Here is a 13,873-nt window from a genome sequence, read left to right on the forward strand (position 1 = left end):
GCGAATGAAATTTCTCTTTACCGTAAGTAGCACGAGATAAATTGCCGGCGCTTGAACAAATTTTAATAATACGCAATTTTATATTGCAATTTCGATAAGACGTAACTTTTTTGTGATGGATTATAATTGATTTCTCAAGCTGAGTGCTCGAACATAAGAAGAATATATCTTTCGAAATTTGGCTAGCCTGGAGCGTCCCTTTTTGTTTACACTAGACTCTCGTCAAACTTCACGTTGATGACAATCTTGTGCGTTGGTATTGGTTGGTATTTGTTGAGGACGTTAAAGTTTTCTTGGAACACAAAGTACGTTGTTGAAAACAAAAGTTGATAGAGACAACACAACAATTTCAATGAGTTTTTACCGTTGATGAGTTTCATATAAAAATTGCAGCTGAAGATTGTGAATAAATGTTAAATAAAATAAAAAAAGATAGGTTAAAAAACCGTATTTCACACCCAAACGATTATGTGATATATATGAAAAAAAAAATTTATAATTAAATTTTCAGTGTTGCGTTATTTATAATGCTCTAATATTATGTTTAAACTCAATTTAATTTATAGCTTGAATTATCAACATATTCTGGATTATTATATCATTGTTTATATTTAATTTATTTTTAATTAATGTGTAAATTGGATTATTGTAATGATGGTATCTTGTACAATTAAAATGATCCAATTTTGCAATATGATGTTAATGATAATATGCTTTAAGTTCTAAACACAGAGCAGAGACCCTGAATGACAACCTAAAAAAATTATGCAAGAAAAGAATGTTGTTAGTATGCATTGATGAAGATTTTAGAAGGATGGACACTGAAGTGAACAAGTTATGTTCACAATTCTGTAAGTATATGTTGCATATGAGTAGAAATATTAGGATTGTTTTTTAGCTAAACTTCTTACACACAGACTTCTTCTCTTACTTTTTTCTCTTTTCAATATGAAAAGAAAAAGAGAAAAATGAACTGTCTAGCTGAAAAGAACAGACCTGTAAATCTCTTTCTTATTAATTTAACTTAATTTTTATTATCTCTTTACAGATTAATAGAGTTGATTTGAGATCTTTGATAAATTGCCGCAATCGCAAGAATCAAAACAATTATTACACAAGAAAGTACATCAATTTATAAAAATTACGCAACGATTCATCTGTTGTTTTGTGTCTAGAGTACTTTTACATCAATCCAAAACGTGCAACTGTACTAATCCCCAATATGTTAGCGTCTAGAAAACTTACGTTAACATCTAAGAAACCCCAAGATCAACGCCTGAAATTTGTGCCTAGAAAGCCAGTAAAGGGTTGTTATTGTTCCGAGGCGATCAAGAAGCATGCAAAATCATCGAGAATGCGGCATAAACCAGCATTGCCCTGCCATTGCCAAAGTGAACTAGAAATCAAACCTGTCGAAAAAATTGGCGACACAGCAGCATCAACTTCACCGATCAGCTGTGAGACGCTTCGAAGAGTTCAGAAAATCGACTACGCGCCCAGATCTCAATTCCTTCGCAATGTGCAAAGCAAGATCTATGAGTTACACACTGCAGATAAGGAAAACTCTTTGTGTCCGCGATCATCCAGTTACCATCGATTTATGACAAACGCGAGGATCCAAGATACCGTCACTGATCAAAGAACGGCAATGTCGAGTGAATGCGTTGGGAGGCAAAAATCGCCAACGGCGCCTGCAAATTCATTGGTGAGCGAACAAAACGGGTTCGATGATATCACCTGTGCATCGAGTAAAAGAACTCAAGTGTCTCCGCGAAAGTTGTCAAAGTCAACATTACGAAAGACTATCAGATCCAGGAGACATATACCAGAGTCAAGCGAAAGACCCGCGTCAAAATCACTGATGCGAGGTAAACGAACAGCGCGATTACATAAGCAAGATTGTTCTTGTTGCTGCAAAAGTGAACTGGAGAGGAAGACTGCGAAGCTGCGCGGTGATAAACGTGCAGAGAGTGATTTACTGGAATATTGTGAACGATGTTTAAGGCACTACGATGATCTTGCAGTCGATGATTCCATGGATCGGGAAGTAGAGAACCTGAAAAAGTACCGAGAACAAAACTATTTTGAAACTCATGGCTCAAGCCACACTTTAACATCATCCAAATCATCAGGATCGTTACAACAATATCTGCTGAACGAGCGATTGTTTCCGGAGCCGGTAGGCAAAATTCACAGACAGGATCTAGTGGTGACGATGCCGTTGTGCGCAACAACGCAAAGGAAGCGCGTTCATTACTTTCCCAGATACATAGTGCGACAAGAAAAAAGTACCTGCAATACCAATTACAGACGTAAACGATGCCAAAGCTGTCCTCTCACCGGACACGCCATTGATCTCGGAATTCTGAAAGCTAGACCGCCGTTAAATAGCCTAGCACTCAAGTACCAGAAAAGAGCTTTTTAACTGAAGTATATTCTCAAACTTTAATTTTTATTATAAACTTTAGGATCCATATAGAACAACATAGGCTTCTTTTATCTCAAAGATTTAGTAATGAAAATTTCAACACTGATCATGTCCCAACTTTTATATGTCTACCCTTTTACGCTATATGTAAATATGTCTTATATACAAATACATTTTATATCATCATTTTATTTCTGGTGATTAAAGCTGACATCATGATATTAAATTTATCTGTGGCTTTTTTGTTTCGACAAATCCATTTCATTTGCGAAATTCTTAGATTGCATATATATCTATAATTATTTTCTTATTTTATTTGAAATTAATAGTATTTTATATTGTAATGTCTAATTTATTATATGCATTAAAGAAATTTTTAACATAATTATAATTTTATTTTACAGTATTTAATATTAACATATTACAAGCTTATATTTTGATAATTGCAATTTTAATGCTTAAAAAATATATCTTTTGGTTACGTATATTTGTTTCAAAATAAAATGCAAGAAAAATAATCAAAAGTATAAGTGTAAAATGGAGTAACAAAGAATATAAAATATTTAATGCATTAAATGTTGATTAGTATACATGGCATAACTGATTTAATTTGTATAAAAAAAAAAATTACAAATTTCTGTTTCCTTTTTACTACATATATTAAATTCGTAAATTTGTATGTCTTACTATATAAAACATGTATGTCTCTACTAGAGAGTGACTCATAGATCATTTTCAATAATCATAAATCATTTTCAATAATGTCGAGGCTATTGTCAAGTCTTCTCTGAAATTTCATGAAGTCATTCCATTGGACGTGCTTTTCACTTTGTGTGTGTGAATTGAGACAAATAAATCATTTAAATATCACAATTAAATATATGTATATTTATATTTTTTTGTAATTTAGAAATAAAAATATAAACGTATGCGAATTAGAAATTGTAATTTCTAAATGAAATATATCACTTATATTTAAATAAAACGCAAAAGATATTCAATGGAAAAATAAAATAACGAATTATTTTATAAAGGAGGGTAGGTTTCGAGGGTTTCGAGACCATTCGGGGATCGTTTTATTTCTTATAGAAGGTTTTACCTTCACAAAGGATAGGATCGATGTAATTTCAAAGCATTTAAATCATTTTGTGCTAACTTATTCACTATTTACTGAATACTGTATATGATAGTAAGAATTACAATGCGTAAGTAAATGCATACATGCGTCATTGTCAAACAAACCTTTGTCAAGATTAAAATCCGGCAGAGCAAACGTGTATAAATGTAAAAATATATGATTTAAATCCTCGTATGTTTTTAACAAAATAATTCTTGATGCGAATTCAAGACTTAATTCGAGCTATATAATATTTAATAATTATTCACTTAAATTACATAAGAATCAAAATTATATATAAAATTAAAACCAACTAAAGTCTCGTAAAAGTCTATCAACGATATACAAACGTAACGTTTCGGCTTACTAAGCTTTCTTCTCTCAGTGTATCTTAACCAATTAATTAATAACAGTATTAGTATATATTAGATTGACATACAGTGATCAGATATCAGTCCTAATGGATAATTCGTCAAAATCTTAAAATAGGTCAAATCCATTATAGTAAGGACTAGCTCTTGGTCACAGATTGTTCTTCTCATTTTTGCAAATCTCCAAATTCATCGGTGGACGTCGAGAATTCAGCTTGTCACAGACTCACACAACCATTGAGAGTTCATTATATTTCTGTATTCTATGATATTCTAAATATAATGAATATTTTGGTTACTATAAAATATGTTCATGTAATAAAATAAATTAAATCAAAACCAATGCCAACTTACATCTTATATATCTAAAATACTGTCTATGAAATCACAATGTAAATCCATTAGAGAAGAATATACTGACAAGTTAAGTGTTGCTCATTTGAAATTCAACTGATCGTTGTGTAGGTCATATAAATAATTCTATCTATTCCCAATGTATTGTCAAGTCTGTTCAAACTGTTACAATTTTTCGTTCACAAATGTCAACAAGTATGTTCGAATAAGATTTGTCCAATAATTCAGTATCTTTCATTAAATTCAGTCCGTTTTTTTGTTCTTTAATATGTATCATTTCTTGAAATGTTCCTTTTCTTATAATTCTTTTCAAAATCAAGAATGCTAACTTCTTCCCAATTAAAATCATGATTAGTTTCATTAATGTGTTTGGAGATTACCGAATGTTTGGATTGGTCTAATTTTATATTATTACGATGCTCCTTAATTCTCGTCTGTAATTGTCTTTTAGTTTGCCCAAAATAAGACGCATCGCAATTGTTACAATTTATTTTATATATAACATTATTGTTTTTATTGTGTTGATTTCTATCTTTGTGAACTTTTATAAATCTGTTAAGCTTGTTAATACATCTGTAGCCTATCGTATTATTGGATTTATTAACAGATCTCGAAATTTTATTACAAATCGTTTTAACATAAGGGAAAACAATAAGTTGTCTTAATTCCATTCCGATAATAGATTTATCTAATGTGGTTTTTTTACATGCCAACGCTTTTATTCTGTATAAATGTAGTTTGGTTCGAGACAAATCTCATAATTCTGAAATTTATTTGCAGTGCCTGCACGTTTGCAATTCTTTTGTTATTTATTTTCACTTCAGATATTATAACATTTGTGAATCATTGCAAGCGTTGATGCTACAGTCCACTGAGTCCACAGATGTCTGTGCTACAGTCATTTCAAAGTAATTTCATTCGATTTAAATTGACTTATTCAAGATAAAGCATAACTGTTATTGCATATTATTGCATAAGAGAAAAAATCCCAGTAAACGAGAATAAATTAAAATAGATAGAAATGAATTTATTTTGACATTTTCGAATTCTGATTTTTCGAATTTATTTGAATCCATGAATACATCTGATTTCGGCATGGTGAATAGCTCTTTCGTATTTTAATTAATTTCAATCAAAAAATAATATAATACGGACATGAATACATCCAAATTTGACACGATGAATAATTTATTTCGTATTTTAACTCATTTCACGGACATGAATCATCATTTAAATTCAACATGATAAATAATACATTTCGTATTTCAATTAATTTCAATAAAAAAATATAATAATAATAAATATATTCTATGTTTATTTGAGTCCAAAAATATTTATATTATAGTAAAATTAGCTATGAACACATCCCAGTTAAAAATTATGAATAAAAAGTCTCTTTGAATTCATTTCAATTAAAAAAAATTTTCAAAGCATTTAAATCATTTTGTGCTAACTTATTCATTATTTGTCGAATACTGTATAGGATAATAAGAATCGCAAGCGTAAGTAAATGCATAAGCGCAACATTTAGCTAATTTGTAAGCTATGAATACAGCACAATTCAAAATTATGAAAATACACACTTTTGTTTAAATAAAAAGGTTATAAATAGGAAATATGTAAGCCCTGAATTTATATCCGAATACAGTATTAAATAGGAATATTCCTGTTTCGATCGAAATGAATATAAAAATACTGTTCTATTTAGAAAGAAAGAATTATAAATGTTCATGAACAGAAATTAATTTATGCCCTTTATGATAAGATATTAATTCATTTTAATTCATTTCAATCCAGTTCCGGGCTCTAAAGCGCGAACTCGGATAAATTAAAAAATGAATTGCAATTTTTAATTAATTTCAATCCATTCTCGTTTACTGGGAACATTAGATATTTCAATTTGATTTCTTGTTAAGCGATTGAGAAAATATTTGTAAAATAATTTCATAACTGAACGATCAAAAACAACCTTTTTTTATTATAAATATTCTTGTAATTTTTTTATGTATTATAACACTTTGATAAAAAGATAGCAAAATTCGATATATTTTGATTATGAATAGATATAGATGTGGCTACACTGTATAGTTTAAATCCATTCAGATAATGTTTGATCTTTTTTCATACATAATTACATACATAAAATAAATTATGTCTTCAGTAATAGGTACATTAAATAATTATAAGTAGATAAGTCACAGTGACTGATAGCTGACCTATCCCGGACATGTTGCTGGACAATAACAGGTGTTCACTTTCTATGCCTCACCCTGAATGCATGTGTACATATGCAATATACATACATATACAGTATATATAAACGATGTGCAGTATAGAAACATGGTGGGGCAAGCAGTGCTTAAATAGCCCGCCTAGATTGTCTACGTCTTCCAGTTCATATTAAACGATTGCTGAATATTTTCATATAAGAACTTCCTTCTTACAATTAGTCGAACGAAAGATAAAATTCAGAAGTGATGAAGTTGATCCTCTTGCTCGCGGTGATTGTAAGCGCGACGGCATTGGATCTTCGTAAGTAACATAATGTGTACTTTCCTCTCAAATTATTTTATGAAGAATATCGCTTTTATAACAAAATTTATTAAAGCTATTAAATGTTTGAGTAAATATATTAACGTTTTGAAATTTTTTTAATTATAATAAAACTTTAAACTTTTCAGTTATAAAATAAAATTGAAGTTAAATTTTATTATATGTTAAATATTTTTATATTTTTATATAAATAAAATAAGCTTTCGCGATTATTTATATTTTTAATAGAATATAAACTATAAAACACCGAAACTACATCTTATTTATTTATATTTTTCTTTGTATATTGAATTAGTAATAATATTATATAATAATACTTCAGTTGTATTAAAATTAGTCACGATTATTCAAGTTTTTCTCGGTCTTTGCCCGAGTTTTTCTTATCCAATAACTGTCAATCAAGTTACATCTAATACGTTATTCTACTACTGTGAATCAGTTGTTGACGGAAAAAAACTTAAATAAAAATCAAAATTTTAATATAATTATAGACTATATTTTAAAATGTTGTTTTGTATTTTTATTGAATTTAATACAATAAATTTTGATTTAAAATATTTAAAAAATTATTTAAAGAAACTAAAATTTAGTTTGATGCTAAATAGAAAATTGAATTGTAAGTTTTGTTTATCAAATATAATTTCAATAATAGTATATGTAATAATTATTATATATGTACACTCGCGGACAGAAATGCCTTTACACATTCAAAATGGATGCATTTCGGAACACTGTCGAACCGTATACAAACCGTATATAAAGTGTTCCGAAATGCATCCATCTTGAATGTGTAAAGGCATTCCTGTCCGCGAATGTACATAACAATTTTTATATTTTAAAAAATATATAAAATATGTCACATAAAAAAAATTATATTTAATAAAATACTTAAAAACATGAGTACAATTTTCAGTTAAATACAATATCTACATAGTTGGAAAATTTGGGTTATATAATATACTTTACGTTCCCCAATGGCCCATCTAAATTGTTGTGTTAATTTAATATAAGACGAATACATTAGGAAGTAACACAAATCTTATGTAAAAAATTAATACCAAAAATATAACGCTGACACAATTTGAAAGCAAATTACGAAAGCATATTTCTTCAGTAAACTTAATATTTTTAATAAACTATACACTGTTGACCGAAATTGACATACGTATAGGTTTAAAGAGAAAGCTAACAACCGTTTAAAGATCGAGTGAGCACACAGGTTTATTGGATCTGCAGCAATGCAGTCAGTTATATAATAACTTACCCACGATAGTTTTCTCTCTTTTTCTACTTTACAGCCAGCAATTTTAAGACTTGTAAAAAGTCGGACCCGAAATTTCTAGAATGCCTTACAGATGCTGTCAAAGATGCAGTCGTTTCGATGGCCAAAGGTAAATATGTCTCACTTTTTTATCACAATGTGACATTTATAAATTAAAAAAATCTTAAGAAAGTTAGAAAATTTTAAGTTTAAAAGTATGCGCAATTTAAAAGTTCAAAGAATAATAAATATAAAGATATATTTTGACCTTAACGGTATGTTTTATAGTTTTTCTACGTATAATGAAAAGAATATTTTTACATTTTTTCTATTACATAGAACAAACTAAGAATAGCATAGAATTATTAAATCAAATTACACAGGCCTACAAAATTGGAGGTGTTGAAAGTTGATTGGGATTTACCTATGTTTTCTAAACGTAATTTTTCGCGTTGAATCCGAATCCGGCGGCAGAATTGCTCTATCACGTCAGGTTTTTGAGAAAAGTGAGGTTAAAGGTGTCAAAATTGACGTTTTTTGACATATTTGTGATTTTTTTGCTAGCGAAGTAAATTTTTTTTTCTACTTTCGTTTACGCCATCTGAAAGTGTCAACATTTATCTTCAAAATATATTTTTTTTAACGCCGTACGTTTTTTTTCACCGAGATCACCAACTTTGCCTTACAGATTAGGCGTCTACGAGATACAATTTATCGAAATTCGAATTGCTATATCTCCGAAAAAAAAATCGCTTTGGGACGGTCCAAAATGGATTTTGAAGGGGCTTTATAGTAGTAAATGATACCATCGATGGATTAGACGACAAAAATTTTATCAATTTTTAATTGAATTTCAAATATGGCTGAAAATGGCTTATTTAGCTGTTTTGGGTTAAGATTTTGCGAAATCTCGACGTGATAAAGCAATTCTGCAGCCGGATTCGGATTCAGCGCGAAAAATTACGTAAGAAAACATAGTTAATCTCTGCGTAATCACACAAACATTTTGTATCAAAAATGTTTTTCTTTGTGTGACTACACAGAGATTATCTCGGTGAAAAAAAAACGTACGGCGTTAAAAAAAATATATTTTGAAGATAAATGTTGACACTTTCAGATGGCGTAAACGAAAGTAGAAAAAAAAATTTACTTCGCTAGCAAAAAAATCACAAATATGTCAAAAAACGTCAATTTTGACACCTTTAACCGCACTTTTCTCAAAAACCTGACGTGATAGAGCAATTCTGCCGCCGGATTCGGATTCAGCGCGAAAAATTACGTAAGAAAACATAGTTAAATCCCAATCAACAAAACCATGCAGGCCTTGTGTTATTAAATCGTAAACATATAATTTGTTCTTAGAGTAAATTACCCAGCAAACGAAAATGAATTGGAATGGATTGAAAATTTTCAATTTATCTGAATCCATATTTTAAATTCATAAAAATAAATTGGATTCCATATAAAACATTTTTATACATATAAAAGTTTAAATAAATTAAAGTAGTAATTACATGAAATTCTATAGTTATTATTTTAAAACTTTGATACAAAAAATATACGTTAGCTTTAAAATAAAGGAAACGTGTTAATATAAAATATACATAAAAGGAATTAATTTATTAATTAAAATTAAGGAATTTACATATATAACATTTATTGTACATATTTACGTAGTTCTCTTTTTATGTTTCTTTTAACTATTAAATGAAGTAGAATTCATGATATATTTTTACGGTACAACTTTTTTTTAACTCAGTTGAATTAAAACGAAAAATTTCTTCATAATTCTGAATAAAATAGCATTCATGATGCATTTTTAAATGAAACAATGGATTTTCTACTCACAATTTTGAATAATATTCATGGCCTATTTTCTCAAAATGATTTAAGAAAATGGGCCATTAAAAGAAAAACTATTTTTTATTCAATTGGATTAAAAAACTACATTTCCTATTTAGAATTTTGAATTTAGCAGTATTCACAATGCACAGAAATGGTACAGATATTATTTTTAGATTCAACTGGATTGAAAAACTACATTTCCTATTCAGAATTTTAAATTAAGCAGTATTTACAATGCACGGAAATGGCCGATATTAGTTTTAGATTCAATTGGAGATTGAAAAATTATATTTTCTATTCAGAATTTTAAATTAAGCAGTATTCACAATGCACACAAAATACTATAATATTATTTTTAGATTGAAAAGCATAGAAATATACTCTATACCATTCCTATAAATGAATAAAAATGCATTCAAGATTGAAAATGTGTGAATAGACATTTATTTCATGCAATTCCTATAAATGAGTAAAAATGCATTCAGGATTGAAAAGAATTTATTTTAACATACATGAATCCGTTTATTTCTGAAAATCTAAATCCATTTTAAAATCCATTTCAATTCATTCTCGTTTGCTGGGTAAGTCGATGTCGATATTCATATTTCATTATGAGAGGTGAGCATCGACTTTTCTGTAATTCCAATCAATATTTTCATCAATTAGTTCTTTTCTTGTATATTTATTGTATCATGAATAATTATCATCTCGTAGAGATATTTTTTCTATTGTTCTAATAGTTTAGAATGATTTAAATATTCAGAGAATTCATGGAAATGCCTATAAGTTCATACAGGGTGTCCCGTAAGTTTTGGCTAATCGCTTTTGTGTAGATAGAGCGGACTAAACTGAGTCGAAAAGTCCTCTATCATCTTGCAATTTTCGCAATGGTTAACGAGATATCAGATACTAAAAATCGCTAAATATTGGTTTTCAATAATTTTTTACTCAAATACTATCAACTTTACAGAAAAACAACAAGAGATAAAAATTATTTATTTTCTTCTTATAAAGTTCTGAGAATTTTTTCAGAATTTTTTAATACCGTATTTTCTCATGGTGGTAAAAATAAGAAAATACAGTATTAAAAAATTGATAAAAAAATTCTGAAAAAATTCTTAAAGTTCTATGAGAAGAAAATTATCATAATGGTTATTTTTCACTTTTCCAGTACTATTGCCTCAACAAAAGTTATAAAAAGTCCATAAAATCTCGCGTCTATAAAATTCAAATTACTTTGACGTGCACGGAAATTAAATGAGATGGTTTATCTTCCACCGCAAACGTAACGTTTCTTAATGCGAAGAGTATTTATTAGCTCATTATAATAGGACATGTCATGGTAAACTAGCAATGCATAATGAAATATTCTGATTGTTATATAATTGCAAAAGTTAATTTATTTTCAATATGAGCTTCTTGATTATTTACAGTAGTGTTGTCTTATTATTTATATATATATATATATATATATATATATAGCATATTTTTGTAGTTATTCAAACTGCGCACCGAAATTTTTCCGGACTTTATCTAACGCAATTAAAAAACTGCAATAATATCACAAATTAAATTAAATTGGCAATGTGCTGAAAATCTTAAAAAATTTATTGCGAAAAATATTACCTTGGCCGGGACTTGAACCCGGATCTCTTGTATTCCGTACGAGCGTCCTAAGCCATTAGACCACCAAGACTAGTAATATTCTTCGCAATAATCAGTATATGTAAGAACAATAATGCTTTTTTGCAGGCAGCGTGTATAACCAATAATAAGATTTTTTTATTCAAACCGACAAGAATTAAGCAGTAAGTATAAGCGTATAATTCACTGGGAATTATTTAGGCAAAAAAGATCTAGCTTTGACCGTCATAGGCCTGAATACGCTTATACTTAGTGTTTAATTCTTGTCGGTCCGAATAAAAAAATTATATACAATTGTAAAATTATTTGCTTATAGAATCTATTTTATCTTGTCCCATTTTTAGACGTATATGATAAAAATCTATTAATATAGAATAACATTTTATATTATTGTGTTAAATCATTAATATACTTAACATGGCTGCAATGAAAACAAAAGTTTAAGATGTAACGATACATGATATATAACATTGGATTAGTATTTATTATCGATTTTTGTTGTTCTTGAAATCTATAAATTGTAAAATTATTGAGAGTAGAATTTAAAGAATTTAAAACTATGAATTTAAAGATTTTTTTATATAAAAAAACAGATGTAGCAATACATTTGATGTTTTGTGATGAACTATTTTAAGACTGGAATATGTAAGCAGGGACTTGATCAATGCAAATCAATAAAAAGCAAGTGAAAAAGAATCATATATTGAGAAATTATTTATTTAAAAATTATAATAAATATATAAATAATATTTAAAAAAATTTATTATAATTTTTATATAAACAATTTCTTAATATGTGATCTTTTTCACTTTGTTGCTTTCTATTGATTTGCATTGATCACGTTAAAGCTTACATATTCCAGTTTTAATAGTTAATGTATTGTCATGAGTATGAGTATTCTCAAATTTACAAATTAAAATATCACAGTAACAATGTTTTCGAGAAAATAAGTTATAAAAGTATTTGACATTTTTTGTTCCGAATAGTAGAATTTGAGATACAATTTTAATAGAAAAACATTGTAAAAGTAAAATCTAAATGTGGACGCTATAGAATGTTTCGAACATCCGTATAACGCTCGGTAAAAAATTTTTTATGCATGAATATGTATAAATATGCACATACATAAACACGCATACATATTTATAAACGTGTATAATTATATATAAAATATGTCCATACATATATGTTCATACATCCTTCTTTCTTTTATAAAATTACTTTTTAGTGTAATAGAAATAATAATAGTAATGTGAAATGTGAAAACATAAAAAATAATTAAAGGGATAATTTTCGCATTGTGTTTTAGAAAAAAACTAGTTCAGAAAAATGTAAAAAAATTGCTCATATATAATTATGCATAATTTTTTATATATAATTATATATGTTTATGAATTTTTATGCGTGTTTTTGTATGTTTATACATATTTATACATATTCATGCATAAAAAATTTTTTACCAGGACAGACATCTGATGATTATCCATAGGTACATCCGTTTCACGCATGATGCGCATGATGTATCATTTATCCTTGTTCACTGAATATTAAACAAGGATAAATGAAGCATCATGCATATCATGTGTGAAACGGAATGTACCCCATTTTATGTTCGTGGACATGCGAATGTGATTTGGACTTAAAATGGACGTTCTTGGGATGTCCAGTGCTATCTGGGTATTCAATGCTACGAATTGAAGAGAAAAAGCATAGTTGCCATGCCACATCCAAAACATATCAAATGCCGAGACTTTTTAAAATTATGCTTTACTGAGATTGTAAAATTTATATATAAAATATATTTTTAATATATTTTTTTAATATATTTTTTTTCTTCGTATTTTGTATCATAATGGTTATTCTCTTAATAATTTTAAAATTTATAAAGATTTTGTTATGTATTTTTCAATGTTTTTAATAAAAGAGTGATCAATATATTTTTTTATTAATTTATCATTAATTATTATAGTTCTAACAGCATAAAACAAACCATGTCCGTTGGACGTCCTATGGATATCCATGGGATGTACATTTGCAACAACTTTGTACGTCGATAGATATCCAAAACATCTAATTTTGGACCTATTATAGACGTGTTATGTACTGATTTTGGACATCTTTTGCTTTTGAAGAACTTGTTGCAATAGTGATCACTGTATGATAATAGGTGTTTATTGGAATATGCTATCATCACAATTTTTTGGAATTAACTAATTTTATTTGGGTAACAATACTAATAAAATATTCATATATGTATACTTATATATTAATTTTAATATTATATAATATATAATATATAT

The 13,873-nt window shown here is 28.0% G+C and overlaps 3 protein-coding genes across 3 annotated transcripts in view; all 3 read left to right on the forward strand.

Moving 5' to 3' along the window:
• Window positions 1–131: 131 nt before the first annotated feature.
• Window positions 132–1,126, forward strand: LOC108762385 (uncharacterized). The gene is made up of 3 exons (XM_018509356.1): window positions 132–305; window positions 721–851; window positions 1,049–1,126. Exons 1-3 carry the CDS (start codon window positions 238–240, stop codon window positions 1,051–1,053), a joined length of 204 nt encoding a protein of 67 aa, XP_018364858.1. The 5' UTR covers window positions 132–237; the 3' UTR covers window positions 1,054–1,126.
• On the forward strand, window positions 1,055–2,540 carry LOC108762384 (uncharacterized). The gene has a single exon (XM_018509355.1). The coding sequence runs from the start codon at window positions 1,223–1,225 to the stop codon at window positions 2,423–2,425; it is 1,203 nt and encodes a 400-aa protein (XP_018364857.1). The 5' UTR covers window positions 1,055–1,222; the 3' UTR covers window positions 2,426–2,540.
• A 4,090-nt stretch (window positions 2,541–6,630) lies between these two features.
• JHBP-1 (take-out-like carrier protein) overlaps window positions 6,631–13,873 on the forward strand; it is a 12,413-nt gene continuing 5,170 nt past the window's right edge. Inside the window, exons 1-2 of the mRNA XM_018509369.1 lie at window positions 6,631–6,802; window positions 8,122–8,214. Coding sequence (XP_018364871.1) covers window positions 6,748–6,802; window positions 8,122–8,214 — 148 coding nt within the window. The 5' untranslated portion in view covers window positions 6,631–6,747. The remainder of the gene's footprint in view (window positions 6,803–8,121; window positions 8,215–13,873) is intronic.

The sequence above is a fragment of the Trachymyrmex cornetzi genome, unplaced genomic scaffold (genome assembly GCF_001594075.2).
Source record: "Trachymyrmex cornetzi isolate Tcor2-1 unplaced genomic scaffold, Tcor1.1 scaffold299, whole genome shotgun sequence".
In the NCBI taxonomy this organism is placed as follows: Eukaryota; Metazoa; Arthropoda; class Insecta; order Hymenoptera; family Formicidae; genus Trachymyrmex; species Trachymyrmex cornetzi.